The sequence below is a fragment of the Beta vulgaris genome, chromosome 6 (assembly GCF_026745355.1).
Source record: "Beta vulgaris subsp. vulgaris cultivar EL10 chromosome 6, EL10.2, whole genome shotgun sequence".
Lineage (NCBI taxonomy): Eukaryota > Viridiplantae > Streptophyta > Magnoliopsida > Caryophyllales > Amaranthaceae > Beta > Beta vulgaris.
The window spans coordinates 10,616,045-10,641,766 of record NC_079207.1 but is presented as its reverse complement, the minus strand read 5'-3'; the positions used below and the strand labels follow the sequence as shown (position 1 = coordinate 10,641,766).

Here is a 25,722-nt window from a genome sequence, read left to right as displayed (position 1 = left end):
GCACTATCTACGTATCATGTTGATAATTTTGTACATTCCCATTTTTTACACTATTCTCACCACCCTTATCTACCCCTTGATTACTGGAACATATGTCATAACACCCTTCTTTTTTCCTTTTTTTTCCCCTGATCCCTCCCCCAAACCCATTCGATTCATCTCTCTCTCTTCCTTCGATTCATCTACTTGTTTTTAGTCTGATGGAAGTTCTTATTTTCTTCAAGATTCTACCCTTCAGTGTTACATTCTCTCAATTTCTTTTTCTTTTTTTGTGTGCCTCTGTGTTTACTTGGGGGAGCTTCATAAATTGATTAATATTCTATCAATGAATAAATGTCTATAGTCAATCTGGATTTGTGTCGTGAAATTGTGTTTCAATTTCAATAATTTCAAGTTAGTTCCAAGCTCAAATCTTATTATATAACTCTAAGAATTTCAAATGCACAGATGAAATGAAGGAAGAGAGAGAAAGAGAGAGATAAAGGAAGATGATGGGCTTGGAGGGAAAATCGAGGAAAATTGGAGGGTGGGGATGGTCGTTTGGGGGGGGGTTGCCGCGGTTTGCGAGGGGGGATAGGGAGCTGCCAGGAGATGCGAGGGGGAGGGGGTTGCCGGGGGTTGTGAGGGGGGAGAGTGTGTTGTCGGGGGATGTGAGGGGGGAGAACTATAAAGGGGGAAGAATGGCGAAAATCTAATGGTCAATGCCGGAAAATCGAGGTCAACCACCGGATTCCAGCAAGTGGTGGCGTCCAACAATAAGGTGGTTTCTCACAAAAAAGTGGTTATAAAAAGTGGTTTCTGACAAATTAACCTAAATTAAATATACGGTTTTTTCACCAAGTACCCTGTGGTTTTTCAAAATTAATGGGGTACCCCTACTTTTTTTTTTAATGCAACAAGTGCACTTACTTTGGGGGTAAAATGTACGAAATGCCGTTAATGAATAAAGGTGTCAAGTTTCCGTTAGTTATTAGGGTTAATTAACCCCTCTAACCCTAATTAAACCCTAATTAATTAACTAAACTCTAACCTTTAACCCTACCCTAACCCCATAACTTCAAACCCTAACCCAACCACCACCACCTCCCCCCCCTCCCTCTCTCCCTCCCTCCCTCACCCCCTACAGCATCCCTTCGCCCTCGTCGATTTCCCCAACCCACCCCCACCCCCACCCCGGCCCCCTCCCCTTGCAGCAGCCCCCCTCCCCTGTTGATTTTCTTAAAACCTTACCCCTACTCATCCACCACCTCACCTCCTCTCACACTCCCACCTCACCAAACCGCCACCACTGCATCACCTATTACCGCTCATCAATATCACGACACCAGACCATCCACCACATCACCTCCTCTCACCCTCCCCAATATTAATTTTCGGAATCATTTTCGAAAATCACTTTCGAAATCATTTTCGATATTAGTTTTCGTTTTCGAAAACAAGGATATCAATGACGAAGGAGGAGAAAGAGATTGAGACCTCTAAGAACAGCAGAAAAGGCCATTGACGGGGATGGGGATTTCGACGGGGTGGGGTGGGGGAGGGGGAATTCGACGGGGTGGTGGGGGAGGGGTGGGGGGCTTCGTGGGTGGGGGAGGAGTAGGGGAAGGTGGTGGTTGGGTGGTTAGGTGTTAGGGTGTTAGGATTAGGGCTTTAGGGTTAGGGTTAGAGTGTTAATTAGGATCATAGGGTTAACTAGGATTAAGACTAACGAAAACTCAACATCGTTAGTCATTAAGGGTGTTTTGTGAATTTTATTGAAATAGTAAGGGTATCTGGTGCATTAGAAAAAAAAAGTAGGGGTACCCCATGAATTTTGAAAAATTACAGGAGTACCCGGTGAAAAAACCGTTAAATATATAGTGAGCATGCAAATAAAGTTAACATATTAGAGAAAATATCACTTTGATGTCCTAAAGTTTTGTACATTTTCTCTTTGTCCTGTGTGTTTCAATATGGTGTCTTTATAATTTATACTTTTTTCATTGATTGACTCTTGAAATTAATGAATTACATGTGTTTTATCATTCATTACATGCTTGACATGTACTCCCTCCATCCCTAAGGCTATGTTTAGTTCACCTGAAATTTTGTAATCCGAACTTATTTTTTCTGATCTGATATGATTTACAAGATCTTATCTTTTATAAAATATATTATTAATGTTATATTATTACTTTGTAAATTCATATTATACAATACTCCCTCCGTTTCCTAAAGATCTTCCCTTTTTCCGTTTAAGGGTATTTCCAAAAGATCTTCCCTCTTTTGCTTTATTCCTTATTTGGTAAAACAAATTTTTCTATCTACCCTCTCATGTTACTATCATATGGTCCACCATTACATTATTAATTCAATTTTACTCCATTTCTCTCTCCTATTTTAACCCCTTTTTATTTGTTTATTTATCTTAACCCCTTTCTCTCTCCTACTTTACTCACACCATGCCCCACACAACTTGATTTTCCTTGGTATCTGTAGGAACAATAAGTGGGAAGATCTTTAGGAAACGGAGGGAGTACATTATAAGATACTATTTATAGTATTACTATTATTATCATTTTATTTCTATCACAACTTTTACACAACTTTTATTAGTAATAATAATAATAATTATTATCATTATTATAATAACAACAACAATAATTATAATCATAATAATAATAATAATAATAATAATTACTGAAAATAATTTTATAACCCAAGTCATTAATTTATAAGAGCACTTCTAAAATGTTTCACACTTGAGAAGTCGGCAGACTGAACTCATTTTTTTCATATAAAATAAAATAAGATATACAAACAATGATATCGTCACTATTGGATGTTATTTGGTAGAGCTGGATATCCAAATACTATTGGACTTGAGTCCGTTTAAAAATAAAAATATAAGATATCACATTCCTGAATTTCAAAACGGCCCTCCTCCAAAAGGCGTGTTAGAAAACTTTAATTATCGTCACTCATCTGTCCGTACTGCAATTGAATGATGTTTTGGAACCATTAAAAAGAGATTGAAAATATTGTCAAACATGCCGAACATGGATGTCCCATATCAATCGAATGGTTTATGCATTCACACTCCAAAATTTCATCCGATTGTATGAGTTGGATATACCGATTTTAAGGATCGTAAATATTGCACCAAATAGATCAGTTTGTGATATGTTCAATGACTTGCGCAAGAAAGAAATGGATAGGATGCAACTTCAAATAACTAGAGAGATTTAGAATTCGGTAGGAAGAGATATATCGGATCTAAATTTTAATTTGTATCTCGCACTTAGCTTATTTTGAAATGTAATCCGAACTTAGTAATTTCGTTGTCATGAATTTGAGTTATCATATTTTATATATTTCTTATTTTTGCGCAAATGTTATGTTCTTAACACATGACTTTTAATATTCTATTATTTAATAGCAACAAAATAACTTAAAATAATGATAACAATGATTACCAATATTAATAATTAATAAGTACAACAACAACAATAATAATCCTTTTGAAACAAATGTACTAGTAAATATTAATAGTAATAATGAGTTTTTAAATATAAGCATGATCTGAACTGATATGATCTAAACTTATTTTTTCTGATCTGATATGATCTCAACTTATTTTTTTCTGATATGATCTAATCTGATCTAAAATAAGCAAAAATAAGGTGAATTGAACATAACCTAAATAGAGTGTCCATTTTTCAATTTATGTATGTCCAAAATAGATTTTCCAATTCCTTATTTGGTGTGGGTCCACCAATTAAAATATTATTTCGCTTCAATTTTTACAATATCACTGACTTCCCCATATGACCTACATTCTCTCTCTTAATAAACAATTCATAAAAAGTGTACCAACTTCTACATTTAATTATGATTTAATACAACTAAGGTCCTACACATGATTTCTTCTTAATACTTGTGACCATAAGAAATTGACACTTTATTTAGGGATAAAAGGATTATATCCTAAAATATAGACAAATCGATCAATCACACAAGGAAAATGAAGCTTGAAATTTGCTTGAATTTGGAAGAAAATCAACATGCTAAACAAGAATATTATGAAAGAGGGTTACTTAAATTTATTTTTTTAATAAAGTCAATAGTTGGAAACTAGATTGATATTTTAATAATTTAAATGCCTTGCACTAAAATGAAACTATGCTACCTTAGAGAAATAGGTTGTTGCCTCTTTTATTTGGATAGCTTGATCAAATGTTTGTATTAACTATATATATTTATCGTTTATAAACATTTTTGGTAAAGTTTATTCTTAGAAAAATGTAAAGAAAAGCCAACAACCCATATAAAAAATCCGATAACGATTAGTTTTTACTTTTGTTCAAAAGCCAAAAGTTGGGAATTTTAATTTGCTAGAATCTACCATAAAATCAACTTTTTGTAAAAAACTGCTTAATAGAAAAATATATTAAAAACTATCTAATAAATTAAAACGTTTTAGGTTACAGACCAATATCTTATGTCAGAATATAGGAGATTGACCCCCCCACGTATAGGTCACATGACATATAAATAACCACGAGTTTTCATTATTTGTCCCTCCTTTCTTTTCCATTCCACTTATACCCTAATGGGCTAATTCTCTCTTTGTTTTCTTTGTTCATTTCCCTTTATTCTCAATGATTCCCCTAAATCTCCGTATCTTGGTACATATTCCATCAATTCTTAGTTTCTGTTGCCTCACTCTCACATCTTCTTCTCTGAAAATATACCTCGCACGCGAGGTTTCAACATTAAAAATAATTAAGGCTTTGTTTTTTTTTTTTTGAAATGAGAGAAAATAAATTAAATTGAATCACGAGATAAGTAAACATGAAAAAGTGTTTTAAGTGAATTGAAAATAAGTAAAAAAAAACAAGGCATAACCCACCTATATTCCACCATAAGATAGTGATCCACATCCTAGAATATTTTAGTAATTTTTTTTTGCTTTACAATATTCTAATTAACACTAACGTGAGACCGTCTCTCCAAAAACTAAAACTTGACGAGTGGTGACTAACAATTGGCGAAAAGTATCCGCGTTCATGCTTACCAAATTGAGGAGATTAGCCGGATACGCACCTCCGCGGTCTTTGTAATTACTAATTACACAGATCACACTTCACAGATGTCCACCTTCATAGTAGTAGTTCATACGTTGCTTCCTTTCTAATTGCCTACTGTCATAGTGTCATCTAATAATCGCTTTGTTGAACCATTCAATTTCTGATATGCTCTCTCATTTCATCATTTACATTCCAAGAAGGCAAAAATTCCACTCAATTTCTTCATTTCCGTAGTTTTACGAGGGTTTCATCACTTTAATGGCTCTCACGAATCAATTTGGTGAGTTATCTTTAACCTCTTTCTCTCTCTTTTCAATTTTGTATTTCTCCCCCATTTTCTTTAACTGGTTGTGCTTTGCATTGAATCGCATTGTAATTTGTAACTGGACTAATTATACGCGGAGCAAAAATGTCGCCGATTTGTACATTTAGTTTTGCCGTGAATTTGATGTTTGTGATTTTGATTTGACATTTTGTTAGCGCTTTTTGTTGCGTGGTTCTTGGTAACAGCTATACTTAGCATCATATTTGTTGATAGAGCTGAGCAGAATAACTTGCAATTGCTTGAATAGATGAATCTTGAAACACCGCATTCACTAGATTGATCATTGACAGGGGCATATCTAGGATTTTGAATTTGGGGGTCCTAAGTAAACCAATAGATTGACAAATAATCACAATACAAGATTTTACATAGTAAAATTATTTTTAAGTATTTGTTTGAAAAAATCTTGATCATACTTGATATGACAATAGGTACAAAGTGAAAAAAAGATTGGTTTAAGTTAGAGCTAAAAAGATCCAAAGGAGAATAGTTAATTGGTAAAAGAGGAAAAAGAAAAATAAGAAAAGAAAAAGAAAAGTTGAATTTGGCAGCTAGGGAAGTCGAACCCGTGATATAAAAGAACCGCGTTTCTTGAGTTGGTAGAGCTTTCACCACTGGAGCAAGTTGGATTGTATGAACTTCTGGCGCGGGAATCGTATTTATGCTATTATAAAATCTGGCTGATGTTAATAAAATCAGATAATTGATTTTTTTTGGTCGGGCCTGTGCCACCCAAGACCCTTTATAGATCCGCCCCTGAATTCATTGATGTGAAATATTTTGAACCCACTTATCTTTTACTTCGTTTTCCTTTGTATCTTCTGTAATGTTCTAGGCATGGTTTGCATCTTGAATAGCTAAATGGAGCTTAAGAAATAAGAAAGTTTAAGATATGATGGTGTTGGTGCATCTGTGTTGGTGATTTCCGATTTTGAGGAGATATCTAGAATCATCTCTCTGAGATGAAGATGTATCAAAATGATAAATAGGTAATACAACAATGACACAGAAACCATGATTTTAATAGATGAGGTTGGCAACATTAATACCCCTAGTGTTCGTGATTTCCGATTTTGAGGAGATATCTAGAATCATCTCTCTGAGATGAAGATGTATCAAAATGATAAATAGGTAATACAACAATGACACAGATACCATGATTTTAATAGATGAGGTTGGCAACATTAATACCCCTAGTGGTCGTCCACATAGATTTTTATCCCTATTCCCGGTAAGTGCTTGTGTTCCCCTAAACCTAAATTTATCATGTCATTACTATCGCCCTCTGTCCAAGTCATCTTTGGCTTCCCTCCAATTCGTGTATATTCTCCATGATATGAACTCTGATCTATCCATACTGGTTCATCATCTAGGCAACTGTCAACGTCTAATATTTTCAAATCATAGTAATCGACTCTCTTTCAAATATCTTTATTTTAGATCCTATCTTTTAACTTGTTTCCACACATTCAACTTAGCATACACATATGTGCTGCCCCTGTCTTACTAATATGATCTTGCTTAAATGGCAACAGCCGGACCTATAAAATATCATTGATCTAATACTCGTACTTTGGAGAAATGGGTTATGAACAATGAAATTCAATTTATGAAATGTAGAACAAAACGACCCACAGGTTCAAGTCTATCTCCAATGACTTAACATTAAGCAAGAGATTAGTTGAAACATAATGTCCTCAAGGCTCATAACCAACCCAATAGGTAAGGTTGTTCACCTCACTAATCATCTAAAAAGCATCTCCATGAGTTTACAACTTCTTTTATAGTGAGAGTCTGAGAGACATATAGGGTATAGGAGTTTGTTGAGAGATTGCTAAAAGGAGAATGAAATGATTTCAAAAATTACTCAGGGATTTAGTAGGCTATCATCTCAAGCGCACAAAAAATTGGTTGCATAAATTCATGTTACACCAAGTTTAAACAAACCGCAAAACCAAGTCTAAATTTATTGCATATAGCTACAAAGGACACATCAGATGGGAAGACATGGGGGAGATGAGGAAAATCATTCTTTTTATCCCAAAGAATATAAAAACTCTTGGTCTTGCATAATGGACAAATGAGGGAGACGAGGAGTTTCTGTGAATGCTGATTTAGTACTTAAATTGCAAAGTGAACGTAGTTGAATAACAGAAAGGAGATAAAGGAAGTCCAAGGAAAGCAAGAGCTAGTTTTAGAAGGTTCAACTAGGTACTTGCCTACTTGGGTAGGATATGCTGACATTTGAAAAGCAATTAATACCTTTTATCTTCACATGATCGTTCACTACTAAACAGACTACTTAGCACATGAGCCCAACTAACAAATAGCATCCTATGTTTTTATTAGTTATATATTGAATCATTTAGATTGTGCCCTCCTTTGAGTTGGGCCTAGGGCTGTTCTCCCTCGTGGCCATGGGGCAGGGTCAGCCTTAGTGTATTTTTCCTATATGCAATGTGTTGTAGTTAATGTGGCGCTGAGGAAGTATATGCTTTGGAAGGTTTGCTCTAAACTTTGAATGGAATAGCATATGGGAAAGGTGATATACTTTGAGCTTCATTGAGAGTCTAATTAGCCAATTACTTTTTTGTCTCTTTTTGTGGTATCACGAGGACCTAGAAGTCCATGTTAGGTTGACAAGACGAAGAATAATAGGATTAAGGGTGACATATTAAAACTGGTATCATGAGTTCAATTTGTTTTTCTCTTTCTTCCGGACATTCTTCCTCAACGTGCATGTGATTATGTAAGTTTGTGGGTGTGAAATGCGTCCACAGTGTTTGCCTGTTCTCCCTTTTAAACTTATTTCCCATGCCTTTTGCTTATCTATTTGTTTTGAGTTTTTGATGCTGACGTTGTGTTGAAAGGTGTAGATTTGCAGGTTCCTCTAATTTCATGATTTGATTTATCTTATCTGGTTTGTACATTAACTTCTGCCTTTTTATGAGAATGCAGACATCGAACAACTGCTCCTTGAAGCTCAACATCGATGGCTGCGGACACCTGAAATTTGTGAGATTCTTCGGAATTATGAGAATTTTAATGTTGCCCCAGAGCCTCCGAAAAAACCTTCCAGTATGATTGTCTGCTCTCTTGTCCTTTGAATGCTCATGATTCAGATTGCCAGTATGTTATTAAAGCCTATTGTTGATGTAGCTTGCAATATCCATTATCACAAATATAAGCCTTCATTTTTCTCTTGTAGCCTCACTTATTCTGGTACATTTTGGAACATTGAGAAGATTATGAGTTGTCTTTATTTAAATATTCGAAGTCCTGTTTGAGAGTCGAACTTGCCTGTTGTGTCTGTGCTTGCAGCTGCTAGCCAATATCTTAACACAGTTAATATCTCATTTTTACTATGACTTCACCAATATATGCCTTTTGCATGTCTGTAAATTTCATTTCTTTAGCGTGAGTTCACATTAAACCTTTAACTTTGGCTCTCTGTCATTTTAAGTGCACTTATCTAAAATTTCCTTTCTATATGGTATCTCATGTATTTGTTGCTAAAGTTAGTTGGTATCCTTAAACCATTCTCTTTTGTTATTTCTTGTATTCATTATAGTCAAGCAAAATTTCAAAAAACTACCTTTTATAACCAACTTTTTTCAAAAAACTACCTTTTAAAATTTTTCTTTCAAAAAACTACCTTTTAAAATTTTTCTTTCAAAAAACTACCTTATATAACAAATTTCTTTCAAAACACTACTATTTTATGTTAATAGTTAATATAAATCATAAGGGTTGTTGACTTGTTGCTAATGGGGTAGTGAGGAAAGACGAGGGAAACGAGAGGGGAGGAGAGAAAATCATTTTGGGTTACCGCATTATTAGTGGTTAAACCTCGTTAACAGTCAAATCTCTATTATATAAGGGAAGGGGGAGCAATGATGTCCTCTTTTGAAATGCCTATTTTGAACCCCCCTTTCCTTTTCTAAATTACAAACGGAATGTCAAAATCAAAATCGACACTCAAAGAAAACTACCGCAAATTAATTTACAACTCTCACTCACAAATCACTCAAAAGAAGAAACTTTACAAATCACTCATACAATTGAGAAAATCACGTTGTAAAAATCACGCGAATCACTTCCTATAATCAAGAAACTTTATTAAAACTTAAAATTAACATACAAACTAAAACTAATAACCTAGAACATCAATACATACAAAAACATTTATAAAAATTTACTTACAAATCACTATTCTCAAGAACCATTCACAATTAATGGTGGGTTATGATAAAAATAGAGGTGTATTTGTAGTGACATCAGAATTTAGAAGTTAGACAGGGAAAAAAATTATTTACTTTTTTATAGTATTTAGAATTTAGAAGTTAGTACTGTACTTAATTCAAAAATCAACTAAAAAATTATAATATTAGAAATCATAAATAAATTCAATAAAATTTCTATTTTGTTCATAGAATTTAACTTTGAAAAGTAAAAAAAAAAAGACAAAAATAATGGTGAGAGACTTAAGTGACAGAAACTAAACCAATCAAATTTCGCAACTAAAAACAATTATACTTCATATGTCTAATGTTCAAATTTTGACTCTTATGCTGAAGAAAATCGAGTTTTTGTTTGGAAAAAAAATTCAAGCACGCATCGCGTGCAAAAAATTCTAGTGGTAGTATATTGAAAGGAATTTGTTATTTTAGGTAGTTTTTTGAAAGAACAATTCTAAAAGGTAGTTTTTTGAAAAAAGTTGGTTATAAAAGGTTTTTTTATGAAATTTTTCCTTATATTTAATGTAGTAGTATACGTAGGTTGATCTGTGAATTGACCAGGGTATCTTATTGAGGATGTACTTAGTATTGTCATTTGCTGATATATTATTTCTTTGCAGGTGGCTCACTCTTCTTGTTTGACAGAAAGGTACTGAGATACTTTAGGAAGGATGGTCATAGTTGGAGGAAGAAAAAGGATGGAAAGTCAATTAAAGAGGCTCACGAGAGGCTGAAGGCAAGAGGCAGATCATCTGTAGTTTCTTTTAGGTCACCGGACACAATGGTTTAATATATCATGTTTCGTATGGGAACAATTATCTGATTATGACTGGGGTTGGGAGTGGGATGAGGTAGCACATTGCTAAATCTAATTTGTTCTCTGGAAAGACTTGTCTTGTTGATGTGTTATCATCTATTTTACCAGGATTGAGTTTTCATTTCATTTCAATTCTCAACTTGTAGCAATTCTAATAAATGTCCATGTGTAGATTGGAAGTGTCGATGTGCTGCACTGCTACTATGCCCACGGGGAAGAGAATGAAAATTTTCAAAGAAGAAGTTATTGGATGCTAGAAGAGTGAGTTTTATAAGATCCCGAGTAATTGAGCTTCTATGCAACACACTCTTGATATTTTGTCTTAATTGGCCATCTGGCAATCTTGTCTTTAGTTTTCATACATTCTTAACATGCATACGCTTTTTATGGATATACATGCACGTATAGCCTGGAGGTAGATAGGTGGGTTATTCTATCCTTATGCCTTTTCTTCTTATTCATGTGATAGCTCTAGTTTGCTTACATGTCATAGAATTAAGTTAGGCCTAATGAAGCATTTGGTTCGCCTGTCAGGTATTTACATGATAATATTAGCAGAATGTATATTCTCAATCACGTATGCTAGTCATGCTTTAAGGTCTCTTTTGTCTCACACTCTCACTCTAAGAACCTGTTTGGTTCAAATCCTATAACAAAATTAGAAAGGATCGGAGATAGGTGGAGGAATGGTTTGAACTTTGAACCCGTTATTGTTTCGTTACCCTTGTTTGATTTACCTTTATATCAATAAAGCTGCTCCCCCATACTCCTTTCCCTATAATCATCTTCTCTGACCGTCCTTAGACTCTCCCTCCTCTTACTATCCTTATACTATCCTTCACTTTCTCTCTTATCTCTCCCTTCCAGTGCTCATCCCTAGGCTGCCACCTTCCTCCAATAAAAGAACCAAGATTCATATACCTTTACTCCACTCTCCCTAAGATTCTTAGCCATTGATAGGCCAAATTCTCCATTACCATGGCCAGTTTTGACATGGATACTTAGAATTTGGCCTTTTCTTTGTCTGATCTACTTGCTGATATGGTGCTTCTGACATGGTTTAATGTTCTTTGGGTGAATTTCTGTATCTTCCTCACTCTATATCTCTCTCTCCTTTTACTGTGGTGATGTATATAGAGATAGGGGAGAGCTGGTGGTTCTTTGGCCATAGGGAGGTGGTGGCGGCAGGGTAGGCTTCGTGAGAGTGGACCATTAGTCCATTACATTACTCATATGTGATGGAATATGAAAGCTTTAATGGTGGTAACAGTATGGGTGTGAGAACTTTTTTTCCCAGAACCAAAAAACTGGTTCCTTCCTTTCCCCTGATAATATCAAAGCAAACAATGCCTAGTTTGTATAAGAGAATTTGGAGGGAAAGGGACAGAATTTTTTTTTTTTTTTCACTTAAAACATGGGAGAAGGGCAGGAATGAGAATCTGATAATTTTGCTTCCCCTCCTTGTTACCAAAGCCCTTATCACCCCCTCCTTTCCTTCACCTTCCCTTACCTATTTTTCCCTCCATCATTGCTACCGAAGCATAGTAACGTAAAATGATTAATGTGCATATGGAGACCGATCCATGCTGTCAAAAACTCTCATCTGTTCCAGAATTTGTTATCTTTACTATTGTACTGATGATAGACTAATAAGCTGTTCTATTGAACAAGAAAAGAATCAAATATCATACACTGGTGTGTTGTATAAATAGATGTCTAGTATTTGTTATATCCAGTTTTATTGATTGAGATTTACTTAGAGTGCGTCAGAATGTGTGGAGATTGGTGTTAAGTAGCTGATGCTGGGATAAACCTGGCCAGAAATTTACTGTATAAACCTTGTCACATATGTTGATGAAGAAATTTTAATCATGAGTCATGACCTTATGAGGCGACCTAACTTTCATTTGGTATAGCTAGGCATCTATGGTGATTGGTGACGGAAGAAAATTGCAATTATTTCTTGCTTATCTTCTGTTTTGGAGGGTGAGGAGAGAGGTGTGAGGCAAATGAATATTGATTTCTGAAAACCTCTTTTTTCCCGAGTCAAGTACTTATGACGCGAGCAAGCCCACTTATCTAAGGTAATAGATCCCAGCCAGGAATTCCCTATCAATGATGAACCTCCCATGGCCTTTTTCACAGGGTTGGATGGTAGAAAGTTCTATTATCTTCACGGATCGACCATATGTGGTTCTCACAATAGCCCCTTTTTTTGAAAGGCTGTACATATTTTTCGTATGTATTTTATTATACTTGAGTGATTAATAATAACGTTTTGGATTCATCATGTTATTATTCGGGTTAGACGCATATAACCTATATGTCCCCTAGCTTATTGACAAGCAACAAAACTATTGTGCTGGGTAGTTTGCGGTGACAAGTTTGTTCTTGTTAACCTTTCCGCACTCCCCAAATTATATTTTGATAATGTTTGTCATCTTACTGTAGATTTAGAAGAATTGCACAGTATTATTTCAACTTAGTAGTCAATTCTATAGAATTTGCCACAATATTAAGTAAGGGTATGTCAGCCGTTCTTCATTTAAACGTACTGCATTTGATAATTAGTGTGTTGTGTCAAATATCCCTTTTGTATGAACAACAGTGCTGAGTGTATTAATTTCGTAACATTCTTTTCTCTGCAGGGAGCTCTCGCACATTGTCCTTGTTCACTATAGGGAAGTGAAGGTTAGCACTCGAATTTAGCAACTTTAGATATAATATCAGACTTTTAAGAGGTTAGCAGCCGTTATTGACAGCATTTCCATATTTGTTTATCTGATCACCTAAAGCAGATGAGATAGACTAACTGTGAAATTAGCTGAAAATTCTGAAAGTTGGCTGCAATGAGCAGAACACCTTGTACTATTCTCAATGCATTGAAACCTGCACAATCGAACTTCTACTAATCGTCAAATTACTTTGAGAGATGCATTTTACTGATCATCGGTGAATATATTATTTAACTTTGCTTTTCGAGCTGTCTCAAAGTTTGCCGACATGTGACTCTGACCAATAATATCTTTAATTATCAACAAGTAGAAGTTATAAAGTCGATAGCTTGAAGATATATATTGAGATGAATCTAACAGGACCTCACATGACTGTTTTCTTTACTTATAAATTACAAGTGATGGTCAGAGTGGAGTATTTGAATACTGCGAAAGTACAAAGTGTGTACATCTTTTTTCTCTTCTTTCTCAATCTAAATTCATTAATTATCTACCACCACATCCATGCATTTCTCATCATATGATCATATAGTAATATTGTTCATTATCTCCAATCACTTCTTTTTATCAACAAAATGGGCCACCAAAATTCTCCTGTATAATGGTGTGCCATTTTATCTATTCTGCAAGACAGGGATGGGGGAGGTTTTGAGTATATTAAGAAATTACTTTCAAATCTTAATTAACATAGGAAGGCCATGCTTGCTGTTAATGACGAGGGTAAACCATAATTCTCCCTCCCTTTTACCCACTAGTATAAAACACTATATGCAGCATGCGTAAAATGTGTGTATTTCTGGTTCTCTTATGGGAAGGATAAGTGGATTAGTTAAGGGACTCCAAATTTGTTGCCGACATCTACATTTCAACAACTATCTCCTTCTTGTTGTCATTATTAGGGCTATAGGACAAATATAAACCGCTCTAAAGAGACTGAAGAAGCTATTATGAATGCCCCGGAAGTTGAACAAATTATATGCAATTCTGAAGCTGATAGTTCCATGAATTCGGATCTGCAACAAAATAGTTGTCAGATGCTTTCTCAAAACACTGATAGTAGAAGCCTCAACAGTGGTCAGGCATCAGATTATGGAGATGCTGAGTCAGGTATACTTTCTATACATTGCATGCTTTGTGGCTCTGACAATCCTCATAGAAGAAATTAAGTATAAAGAAGCATCTTCTAAACATCTTCAAGAAAAGATTAAATCTCACTAATTGCTTTCTTGAATGCTCTTTTGATTTTAAATACTGTCACTTGTAACACATCTTTTATAAGAAAAGCGTCTTGACCTAAGTTGGATACAAACTGATATGATGTGGCATGCTGCGTGCAAACCATATTCACTGGCAAGCTCAGGACTTTTCTCTTTTCTTAAGTTGCAGTCATCTATATTAGATAGTTAAGTTTTGGTTCAATTTTTTTTTAATAAACTGCCTATATCAGTAGTTCAAAATCTTCTTGAGTTTCCTGTAGTTTATTGGTCTTGTAATTGTCTAAAGTTATACACTTAGTGACCGGATCATATAAGAACCATGAAAATTTAAGCATTGTGTTATTTTTTTGTAAGAGGGTTTAATGAGATTATGACAGAGAGTTAAACAACCCAAAAGGTTATATTTTTCTTACAGGAGTACTTGCTTTGTTACAGGCAGTTATCAAGCAAAGTCAACCACCTCCTCTCTGGAGATTGATGAAGATAGACAATCACAAAAACATCAAAAAGAGCTGTGGGGATGGCAGGATGTTTTGGAGAGTCATAATGCCAGAGTGGAATCTGCATCAGTAAAACCCTCTATTTTCAATGGACATTCAAATTCTGTCCATGTCATACCTAAACAAGAAAATATGCTTGGAAAGTATTTCTTAACAGACCCCTTCCGTGAAAGCCAGGCATTTACAGATCCTTCTCAATGCCCAGAAGAATGGCAGGTGATGGTTTAAACGGCTAAAGCTTGCTTTCTTACTTACGTGATTTTAGTGATAAGGTGTTAAAATAAGTATGCTTGTTAGCTGGTGCCATACTACCATCAATAACTATGGGGCTACAAATAAGTTTTGTCTTTGCTGTTAGGAGGTTGCAATTTAGAATCTAAAAGGTGAGATATCAAGAAACGTTTGAGCTATACTTTGTGTTAAGTAAAGTACCACATAAAAAGCTAGATAAGACCCGTTATGAACTATGAAAAGTCATGGACCTAACCTAAAATATCTAAAGGTGGGGGTGTTTGGCTAAAGTGGGTTTACCTTCCTTGAAGCGGGAAAATGCTAGACCTAAGAACTTCGATGCTATATTTGTTGGTAATGCTGAAAACAATGCAGCATATAGGTTCATGCGCTTAAATGATAGATCAATGTGTGAATCGAGAGATGCTGATTTCTTTGAGCATGTTTTCCCTTTAAAGAAAAATGTTACTTCTCATGAGTTGCCCATGTCGACTCGCACGTCCTCTTCTATGCCTTTAATTGTCTATGAAATACGGAAAAGACGTAAAATTGAAACTAGCTCGGTTCCTGATTCTTTGACTACCTTTTTGACTAAACTCGATGATGTGGATAATTAGATGAACTTGTTGTATGCTTTCACTTGTTTGGTGATGAGCCTAAATTTTTTGAAGAGGCTATGAGTTCTATTGATGCTAGTTTTTGGAAGGAAACCGTCAATTGTGAAATTGAGTCGATTACATCTAATCATACATGGGAACTTGTTGAGCTACCTAAAGGTAGCAGAGCTATTGGCTGTAAGTGGATCTTCAAAAGGAAAAGAAAACTTGATGGTACAGTTCATAGGTATAAGGCAAAACTAGTAACCAAAGGGTTCACTCAAAATTTGATGATGATTTCTTTTACACTTACTCGCCTGTGACTAAGATCGCAAACTATTCGTGCTTTTCTTGCATTAGCTTCAAGTTATAAGTTGATTGTACATCAAATGGATGTAAAAACCCCAATAAAGCGTTGGGTCGAACTTTGTAATAGCTATGAATTGTCATCGACTCCTGGGAAAGGGTAGAAGAGAATGGGACCTATTATGGGACATACAATGCATTACAAAAGTATGATCATTACGCTCTAATCGAGTTATTCTATTCCACCTCTTAAAAAGGAAGGAATTTAAATCAAAATACTTAATAGCATAGCGGTACGTTTAATCAGAACTTCTACCTCGAGCACACGAAACAATTTGATCCATGGACAACGTCGTTGTGGTAAAGGTCGTAATGCCAGAGGATTCATTTTTTTGAATGGCGGCTTAGAGGAGGAAATTTATATAGTGCAACCTCTGGATTTTCGTAGTTCAGGAACGAAAAGTGTGTAAGCTAAAGAAATCTTTGTATGGATTGAAACAAGCTCCAAAACAATGGTATGAGAAGTTTCATAAAACTATTTTGAGTTTTGGATTTGTCGTAAATCATGCTGATGCGTGTGTATACTAAAAAATGTTTGGTCCAAATTGTGTGATTGTGTGCCTATATGTGGATGATATGTTAATTTTTCGTACACATACTGATGTTATTAATGAAACTAAAATATTTCTTTCTTCTATATCTGAAATGAAAGATTTAGGTGAAACTGGTGTGATTTTGGGTGTTAAAGTCACCCAAACTAGTAATGGGTTCTCTTTGTCTCAAGCTCATTATGTAGAGAAGTTGTTAAAGAAATTTAACGGTTTTAATGTTGTGCCAGTTAAAACTTCTTAGAATCCTAACATTCACTTAAAAAGAATAAGGGTCATAGTATATCCGAATCTGAGTATGCTAAGATAATTGGGAGTTTAATGTTTCTAATGAACTATACTTGACCTCATATAGACTATGCAGTTAGTAGGAGATATAGTCGGTATACCCATAACCCTAGTAGAGATCATCGGTATGCTCTTGTTTATAAAATACCTTAGAGGTACCATGGACTGGGGTTTGCATTATGTTGGATTGGGGTTATTGTGATGCAAACTGGGTATCTGACAGTGATGAAGTGAGTTCCACTAGTGGATATGTATTCACTTTATGTGAGCAGCGATCTCGTGGAAGTCTTCTAAACAAACTTGTATTGCCCGGTCCACTATGGAGTCCGAGTTTATTGCTTTAGACTTGGCCGGGAAAGAGGCGGGATCAGTGTTACCTAATTCGCTGTCTAATTCGCCTTTTGAATTCACCAATTCGCACAAAATGAGCCAAAAATGAACCAAAACCGACCATAATTCGCTTTTCTCAATTCGCGATTCACGGGGGAATTAGGGAATTAGGTAACATTGGGTGGGATGGTTGAGAAACCTACTAGATGATATTCCATTGTATGGGAGACCTGCCCCCCTCTATATCTATGCTGAGTCAACTCACAAGCTGGTATTCATGTTGCCAGAACCAGTCCTTATAATGGCAAAAAGAGACATATACATGTTCGACATAAATTTGTGAGAAATTTGATAGAAAGTGGTGTAATCACTATGGAATATGTGAGATATGAGAGGAACATAGCTGATCCATTAACTTAGGGACTAAACAGAATACTAGTCCTTAGATACGTTGAAAGGAATGGGGCTTAAGCCCGTTAGTTGAGGAATTCATGGTGGATACCAACCTTGTTTACGCAAGAAGACTAACGAAGCCATGAAAAGACTCATTTCTTTGTACTCTTCCCATTCCCATGACTTTTACATTTTGTGAGGTTAAGCTTTTTAAGCTGTTAATGAATTCATATCCCAGGGTTTGGGTGGTCCTATCAAGACAAAGTTGATGAATTCACCGCCTTGATGTTGAGAGGTTGAGCAAAAGCTCTTAATGATTTCATATCCAGGGTATGGGTGGTCTATGTGATAGGCTTGATGAAACCACCTACTTGAGTGTGAAGGTCTGGCCACCTTCTATGAAAAGACTTTGACAAGTTTTTTCTAGAGCATTCATGAGCTGATGAGCATCCTAAGTACAATGGTTGTCATTGGTAAGTTGGTTATCGAGAACTCATAATGTTCAAAGGTAAGATCTATGAAGCACGGGTACTTCCCCGGAGTGCCGTTTCCCGTACCGGGGACGGGGACGGTACGGGTACGGGACGGAAACGCCGGAAAAACGTCCCCGTGACGACTCTTGAGTGGTGGGGACGTCGGGTTCAGTAGGGACGGCTAGGGTGGTTGATGGGACGTTTTGGGGACGGATCACGAAGCTTTAAGACGTACCCTCTGCCATGGCCGGATTTTTTTTGAAGCTTTTGGCCGGAAAGTCGTTTTTCAATAATCAGTAGACATGTGTTTGACAGTTTGAGTTCAAAAGAGGAGAGAGATGAGAAGGAGAGAGTTCAAAAGAGGAGAGAGATGAAAGGAGAGAGAGGAGAAAAATAAATCACTGATATCATTATAAAAAAAGACTTTTTGGCTGCCAAGTGCCAACTATATTTTACCTTCTCTTTTTCTTTTCTTTTTTTTTTTACCGGTTCTTCTTTTTTTTGGAATAAATAATAAATTGCTCTCCTTTGGAAGTTGGCACGTGGTATAATGAATTGTCCCTATCTTTTTTGACCGGTTCTTCTTTTCATATTTTTTTTTGTTTATACCAGCTTTTATCATCAACTACAAGGAAAAGATAAATTTTAAAAAGAATAGAGTAATATTTTTCTAGATATACTTTGACAATTCGACTCATTAAAAATAAACTATTTTTTTCTAGATTTATTTTTATTTTATTTTTTGCCGAATTCATGCCGTACCCGTTTTTTGAAAATTTGATTTTGCCGTTTTCCGTCCCCGTATCCGTATCCGTATCCGTCCCCGTCCCCGTATCCGTGCTACCTAGGGTAAGATATGTGTTGTTGGGAGTTATTTCTTGGATAAGAGAGTTCCACTTGATAAAGAAGTTGCCCAAATTTCACCGTGTTGGTTCGATAGCAAGATACCAATACTTAAATATCAAGCCTTCTTAAATGCTCAGAACTTTTTCTTTTGGTTCAATTTTGTTTTCCTTTGCATTAAAGCCTTCTTAAATGCTCAGAATCTTCTCTTTTGGTTCAATTTTGTTTTCCTTTGCATTAGTGGGGGATTATTGGATATAATGCAAATGGAACTTGTGGTATAGACTAAAAGGGTCATGCTGTATTTGAGAGTTGAGGTTTATGAAGTTTTTCAGTTACAAAGTCTATTCCACTCAGTTTTAAATTTGTTGTAACAGTTGCTTATCTTTCTCCCCAAATCTGATTTTTTTTTCCTTAAATACAGAGAGCTTTTATGGATTAATTTTATAGTTTAATTTGACAGATTTTATTTGGTAGATTTCTCTCCTAAAATCTCTCTTCAGTTACTGTTTGGTTTTGGCTTCAAAACACAAGTGTTTTTGTATCCTGAAAAATACACAGAAAACATCATCATCTTCCTTTCTTCTTTTATGATTTTCTCTCTAGTTCTGAGCATTATTGAGCTCTTAATTTCCCTTATTTGAGTGCACATTAAGGGGAATAGTTATATGAAATCTTGGGGGGCAACGCCACTTTCGATTGCACCATAGGCGGGGCGATTTTTGCTTCAAAATTGTAGTAAATATAGCTCTGCAAAAACAGAAGATAGGTAACAATGTGGGCCAAAAAGATTATTGTGATGATGAAGCTGTGATGTGTTAGACACATTGTCTTAGAAGCAAAAATCGCCCCGAGATTTCACAAGATTTCACAAGATTTCCACAGATATAGCCCCTAAAATCGGAAATGGCGTTGTCCCCCAAGATTTCACACAGCTATTCCCCTTAATGTGCACTCAAATAAGGGAAATTAGGAACTCATAATAATGCTCAGAGAAAATCAGAAATAAAGAGAGGAAGATGATGATGTTTTATGTGTAGTTTTGGGACAGCAAAACACTTGTTTTTAAAGCCAAAAACAAACCGTAACTGAAGAGAGATTTTAGGAGAGAAATCTACCAAATAGAATCAGTTAAATTAAACCAGAAAATTAATACATAAAAGCTCTCTGTATTTAAGGAAAGAAATCACATTTGGGGGAGAAAAATAAGCAATTGTTACAGCACATTTAAAACTAGATGGAATAGACTTTGTAACTGAAAAGCTTCATAAATCTGAACTCCCTTATATAGCATGACCCTTTTAGTCTATACCACAACTTCCATTTGCATTATAACCAACAATGTTGTAGGAATAAAAACAAGTTTTGCATCATTTATCTTCATCTCTACTTGCAACTCCCTCTCTCCTCCACAGCCGGTGCTGCCTCCTACTCACCCACCTCTACTACCTACTCACCCATTACTGCCATCTTCCTTTTACATTGATTGGAATTGGTAGAATTGGAAATTCGTGCAGAAATCAAAACAAGATTTGACCTTCTTTCCCTTTTCTCTCCTCCTCCACTGTCACCACCTATGTTGCCGCCTTGCCATCTCCCTCTTCCTTTTACACCCACTGTTGCAGTTGAAAGTAATCTTGCACCTTTGCAATTATCTTTGAATTTGAGGTTAAATTTATAGAGGCTTTGATAAAGATGGTGGTGTGCTCTCGAAAAAATGGGTGGTGGAAGATCAAAAGAGAGAGAAAAAAACCTTTGGAGGAGGAGAGAGATATAGAGCATCATGAATTTGTGAGGTTGGCGGCATGGGGAAGTAAGAAAAAAAAGCCCAGTAAGAAGGCTGGTTTGTTTATAAAGCTCCTATATTAAGGGGATCGCTAATGACTCTTTTACTATGCCAAAATCGCTCTTTCACTACACACACAAGAAATTCTTATTGAACCTGAATCATAAGCAGTCTTCCGATTAAATTTCTTTAGATGACTCATTTTTTCTATGAAGCATATGATATTGTGGAAAACTAAAGGTCATTTGTCTGTAACCGACAAAGCGAAAACAGTCATATTTGGCCAACAAGTCAATCGATGTCCATCTTCGGCGAGATTATATAAAAAAATAACTTAGCTGTTAGTATCTTTTGTGGCTTTGCTACTCACTTACCTCCGACAGGTGGTTTTAACAAATATATTCCTGTTTCCCTAGCCCACTCCAAGATCTCACAAGCTGTCTTAATGGTGTTCAAGTCAAACCAGAAGCTTTCACCATAAGCTGATGTGTTCTCCATATCTTATCTCATAAATCTTAAAAGTAAGAAAAAAAAGCCCCATATGGTAATGAGATGCTCACATTTTCTCTTCTCCTATGTGTTGTTATTGTTAAAGTCTTTGACATGCTTTCTGTACTTACAGGTGTCTGCTGACAATGCAATGCATTTGGGCTCTGCTTGTAAAATGAAAGATGCTATTACGCCAAAGTTACATGAATACCTTGCAACTGATAGTATGTGCGGGGATGGACAGACTATGCATGGTATGGGTCATCTACAAACCCAGTCCTCTGTTGCAGCGTGCAAGAAAGATATATCAGATGTAGAGAGCAATCTGACTGTTGAGAAAAAGTCCAGCCACTTCTCTGCTACAGGAATTCTATTAGATAGATCCGTCAAAGACAAAGTTTTAAATAAGAGTGACAGCTTCAGCCGGTGGATGTGCAAAGAGTTGGGTGATGTGGAGCCAGTCATGCTGTCCTCTGGTGCATACTGGGATGCTGATGACAAACGAAACAATTGTCCCATTCTTCCTCCAGCTAAGTTGGACTCTTACACGCTTAGCCCCTCACTTGCTCAAGAACAGATTTTTAGGATTGCTGATTTTGCTCCAAATTGGAGTTATGCAGGCTCTGAAACTAAGGTATAGTACAAATCTCTTCTCGGTATTCGAAGGACTTGTCTGCCACAGTCTACTTTTCTTCCCCAAAGTGATAGTACTTTTGTGTGTAGGTTTTAATTACTGGGAAGTTCTTGAAGACTCATCCAGATGCAAGAAAATGTCGTTGGTCATGTATGTTTGGTGAAGTGGAAGTACCAGCTGAGGTTATAGCTGACGGTGTCCTACGTTGCTATGCACCACCACATGGTGTGGCTAGAGTTCCATTTTATGTTACATGTTCCAATAGATTAGCTTGTAGTCAAGTGAGGGAGTTCGAATACCGAAATAAATTTATGCATGGATTTGATATGACCTCTTTGAGCAACAGATCTGATGTCCTTCAGATAAGATTTTTCAATTTGTTGTCATTGGGTTCAAGCTATTGTGAAAATAAGCTGCTGAGCAACCGGGATAGTAGCTCCGATCTGCATCATGAAATCACTTCATTGCTTAAAGGAAGTAACAGTGAGTGGTTCCAGATACTGGAACTTTCTTCCAAAGAGGAATCATCTCCGAGTGGAGTGAAAGATAGGCTGGCTGAAAAGCTTCTGAAAGAGAAGTTGTGTGAGTGGCTTCTATGTAAGGAAGCTGAAGGTGGATATGGTCCCCGTGGTTTGGATGAGAATGGCCAGGGTGTGCTACATTTTGCTGCTGCTCTTGGCTATGACTGGGCCATTTCCCCAACTATAGCTGCCGGTGTGAGTATCAACTTCCGCGATGTGCGTGGATGGACTGCACTGCATTGGGCAGCATATTATGGCAGGTAAGAGCTAGAGCCTAAATAGACGCTTGATTTTTTGATGTGCGCTTTTTTTTGTCCATAATCCAATTTGTTTGTATCTTAGAATTCTTTCTTTTGTTATATAATCTGGACTATAGTACTAGAGCGCTGAGTTTTCAATTCTAATTAGATTTCATCATCTTCTCCTTTCCCACAACTAAAGAAAAGGAAAAAGTGCTGTTGATTGCGCTTTACAAACAGATAAAAAGAAGAATGCACTTTCTGGATAGTTTTAACAGGACATCATGTGAATCTTTTGCAGTTGTCAATTTTTTCCCCTTTCTGTTTGAAACCATTCAGGTATTTTCTGCCTGCTTAATGGTTAATCTAATTCACTGCCCATCTTGTCTGTTTTTGGTGTCAAGGGAGCGTACAGTTGTTTATCTCATCTCTCTGGGTGCGTCTCCTGGCGCATTAACAGATCCTACCCCGACATATCCAATGGGAAGAACATCTGCTGACTTGGCTTCAGAGAATGGCCATAAAGGGATTGCTGGCTTTCTGGCTGAATCAGCCTTGAGTGCCCATCTTAAATGTTTAACTTTGAAGGAGAAACTTAAACAGGATAGTGCAGTAGACTCACCTGGGATGACATCGGTATTAACTGCCTCAGAGCGGGTTCCTACCCAGGTTAGCAGTGGAGATGATCATGGACTATCATTGAAGGACTCGTTAGCAGCTCTTTGCAATGCCACTCAAGCTGCTGCACGAATTCATCAAGTCTACAGGTCACATTCTTTTAAGAGGAAACAGATGAGAGAGTTTGGTAATGATAAAATGGAATCGGAAGAATATGCTCTCTCGGTAATTACTTTGAAATCCCACAAACAGGTCCATCATGATGAGCCAGTGCATGCTGCTGCCATTAGAATCCAAAATAAATTTCGAGGTTGGAAAGGAAGGAAAGAGTTTCTTACACTCAGGCAGCAGATTGTCAAAATCCAGGTCAGCAATCTATTTCTTCATTTGTTTCTTTGCAGTCTGCTATGCAAATATTCAATTGCTAATATCTTTAATTACGTTTTAGTGAGAATGATAGACCATAGACAGTTGATATTATGAAGATACACATTGAAACAAATTTAACAAGATCCTATATAATAATATTCTATTATGTCTGTAAAAAAGTATGGTCAACGTTTACAAAGTTTGATCTTGAAAATGAAGAAGTATTAGAAGTAAAAAAGAACAGAGGGGCATGATACATGGCTTATAAGTGGTCCACTTAATTTTCTGTTCAATATTTTGTTCCAGTCCTGAAAATTATGCTAAATTTCCATGAAAACAGGCACATGTTCGAGGACACCAGGTAAGGAAGCACTATAAAAAGTTTGTATGGTCGGTGGGCATCATGGAGAAGGCAATTCTTCGTTGGAGAAGAAAAAGAAGTGGATTACGGGGGTTTAAATCCGAGTCACTGACTGTAAAACCAGAATTTGAGGGCACATCTTCAAAGGCAGATGACTATGATTTTCTCAAGGAAGGTAGGAAGCAAGCTGAAGAAAGGCTACAGAAAGCTTTATCCAGGGTAAAGTCAATGGTCAAATATCCAGAGGCAAGAGACCAGTACCGCAGGCTGCTTACGACTGTGACAGAGATCAAGGAGATGAAGGTAACTGAATAGTTAAATCAGAGCACCCCCTTTATTTCCATCTACATAAATTGGGTTGTAAATCTTCTTTTTTTTTTTTTTTCTTTTGAGAAAGACAAATCTTCTTAATATAAATGTTTTTGCAGGATGGATGTAGTGGTGCTATTGATGGGCCGGATGCAGCAGCATCTATGGATGATGACATGGTTGATCTTGATACATTGCTGAATGATGACACTATGCCATAGGAAAAAAGCAACAGACATCTCTATTCTCTTCTAGCGAGTCTAAATACCTAATTGATATGCATGTAACAAGTATGATAATGACTAAAATGTCCTTTTTCAATCAACAAGGGCATAGGGTATTATTTTGTCATAATCATAAAGGGTATTCTAGTCATTGCCTTTACGTACAGTAAGTAACTGGCATGAGATTATTATTTGATATTTTTTCCTCCTCTAACATAGGTTATTAGGTTGATCTCTTACCATCAATTGTTGTATAGCTCCTCGTTGAGGGTTAGGGTTATCTGTATAGTTTACTAATATCCAATTAGGTTACTTGAGTATATGAAATACCATATATCACATTTTATCAGTTCCTTGTAGAAATATACTCCCTTCGATCTTTATTAGTTTACCTCTTTTTTTTGCACAGAGTTTTAGGAGAAATAATTTTGTGGGTCATAAAAAGAAAGAGAAATTATTATTTTATATTAAAATTGAATATATGTGATGAAAAGTTAGTGGTCTTATTCCAAAAATAAAAAAATAAATAAAGGGATAATCCTGTTAATACCTTTTAACCTATGAAGTTCCTACGTAGCTCATATTGGCTGTTTTATCAACAATTTGACGAGAGAAAGGCGTGTAAGATATAAAGGTGAAAGAGAAAAAGTATTGTCAGTGAGTCTGTGATAACCTTGTTCCATTTTTGCCATGGTTACAGTACTAGATGCGAAACTCTCACTGCAGTCTTGAAAAATGTAGCCTAGCTTCAAGAGTCAAGACTCAAGACGTAAGCAATGGCAACACAAATGAGGCTCACTAAGTCACAGAATCACAGCACAAACAAGGCTCGGCTGTCAAGTATAGAAAATAAACATTCAACCAGAAATAAGCACTTCTCCTTCAACCAGTGTGACAGTAGCTCAGCAAAATGCAACAAAGCCCACTGAAGGTGACGGCGTGACGCGGACATGGGGGTACCTATCCTTGGGTACAGCGAAATAAGCAATGAGGCAAAAGATACATGGGAATTGGGATGTAGGTACATCAAAATTCTTCTTTTTAAAAAAAAAAAGAATTATTCAGTACAGAAGAAAAAGAGACTGAAGATAGGTAAGGCAAATCATTGAAACAAATATCGCACTCTGAGCAACTTCTTCATACAAAAACGCCACCCAGCACATTCACCGGTTTAGGATTCTCAACTTTCAACCTAACCAAAGA

General features: G+C 36.2%; 1 protein-coding gene across 6 annotated transcripts; it reads left to right on the top strand.

The window, feature by feature from the left end:
* Positions 1 to 5,035: 5,035 nt before the first annotated feature.
* On the top strand, positions 5,036 to 24,868 carry LOC104895670 (calmodulin-binding transcription activator 3). Of its 6 annotated transcripts, none has more exons than XM_048645924.2 (12): positions 5,036 to 5,349; positions 8,353 to 8,409; positions 10,253 to 10,281; positions 10,622 to 10,710; positions 13,098 to 13,140; positions 14,084 to 14,291; positions 14,837 to 15,117; positions 21,378 to 21,878; positions 21,968 to 22,659; positions 23,043 to 23,622; positions 23,966 to 24,289; positions 24,415 to 24,868. In XM_048645924.2, the coding sequence occupies exons 1-12, from the start codon at positions 5,328 to 5,330 to the stop codon at positions 24,514 to 24,516; spliced, it is 2,928 nt and encodes a 975-aa protein (XP_048501881.1). In that variant the 5' UTR covers positions 5,036 to 5,327; the 3' UTR covers positions 24,517 to 24,868. The 6 variants fall into 6 exon arrangements, with proteins under 6 accessions (XP_048501881.1, XP_048501879.1, XP_048501880.1 ...); XM_048645922.2 differs by having other exon boundaries at positions 10,253 to 10,368; XM_048645923.2 differs by having other exon boundaries at positions 8,353 to 8,472.
* Positions 24,869 to 25,722: the final 854 nt, after the last annotated feature.

What these genes read in the sequence shown, in the direction of transcription:
- LOC104895670 (XM_010682237.4), top strand. Translation starts at nt 5,328, where the DNA reads ATGGCTCTCACGAATCAATTTG. An exon ending in TTATGGAGATGCTGAGTCAG is followed by an intron (nt 14,292 to 14,836) that starts GTATACTTTCTA and finishes GCTTTGTTACAG; the next exon opens with GCAGTTATCAAGCAAAGTCA. An exon ending in ATGCAGGCTCTGAAACTAAG is followed by an intron (nt 21,879 to 21,967) that starts GTATAGTACAAA and finishes TTTTGTGTGTAG; the next exon opens with GTTTTAATTACTGGGAAGTT.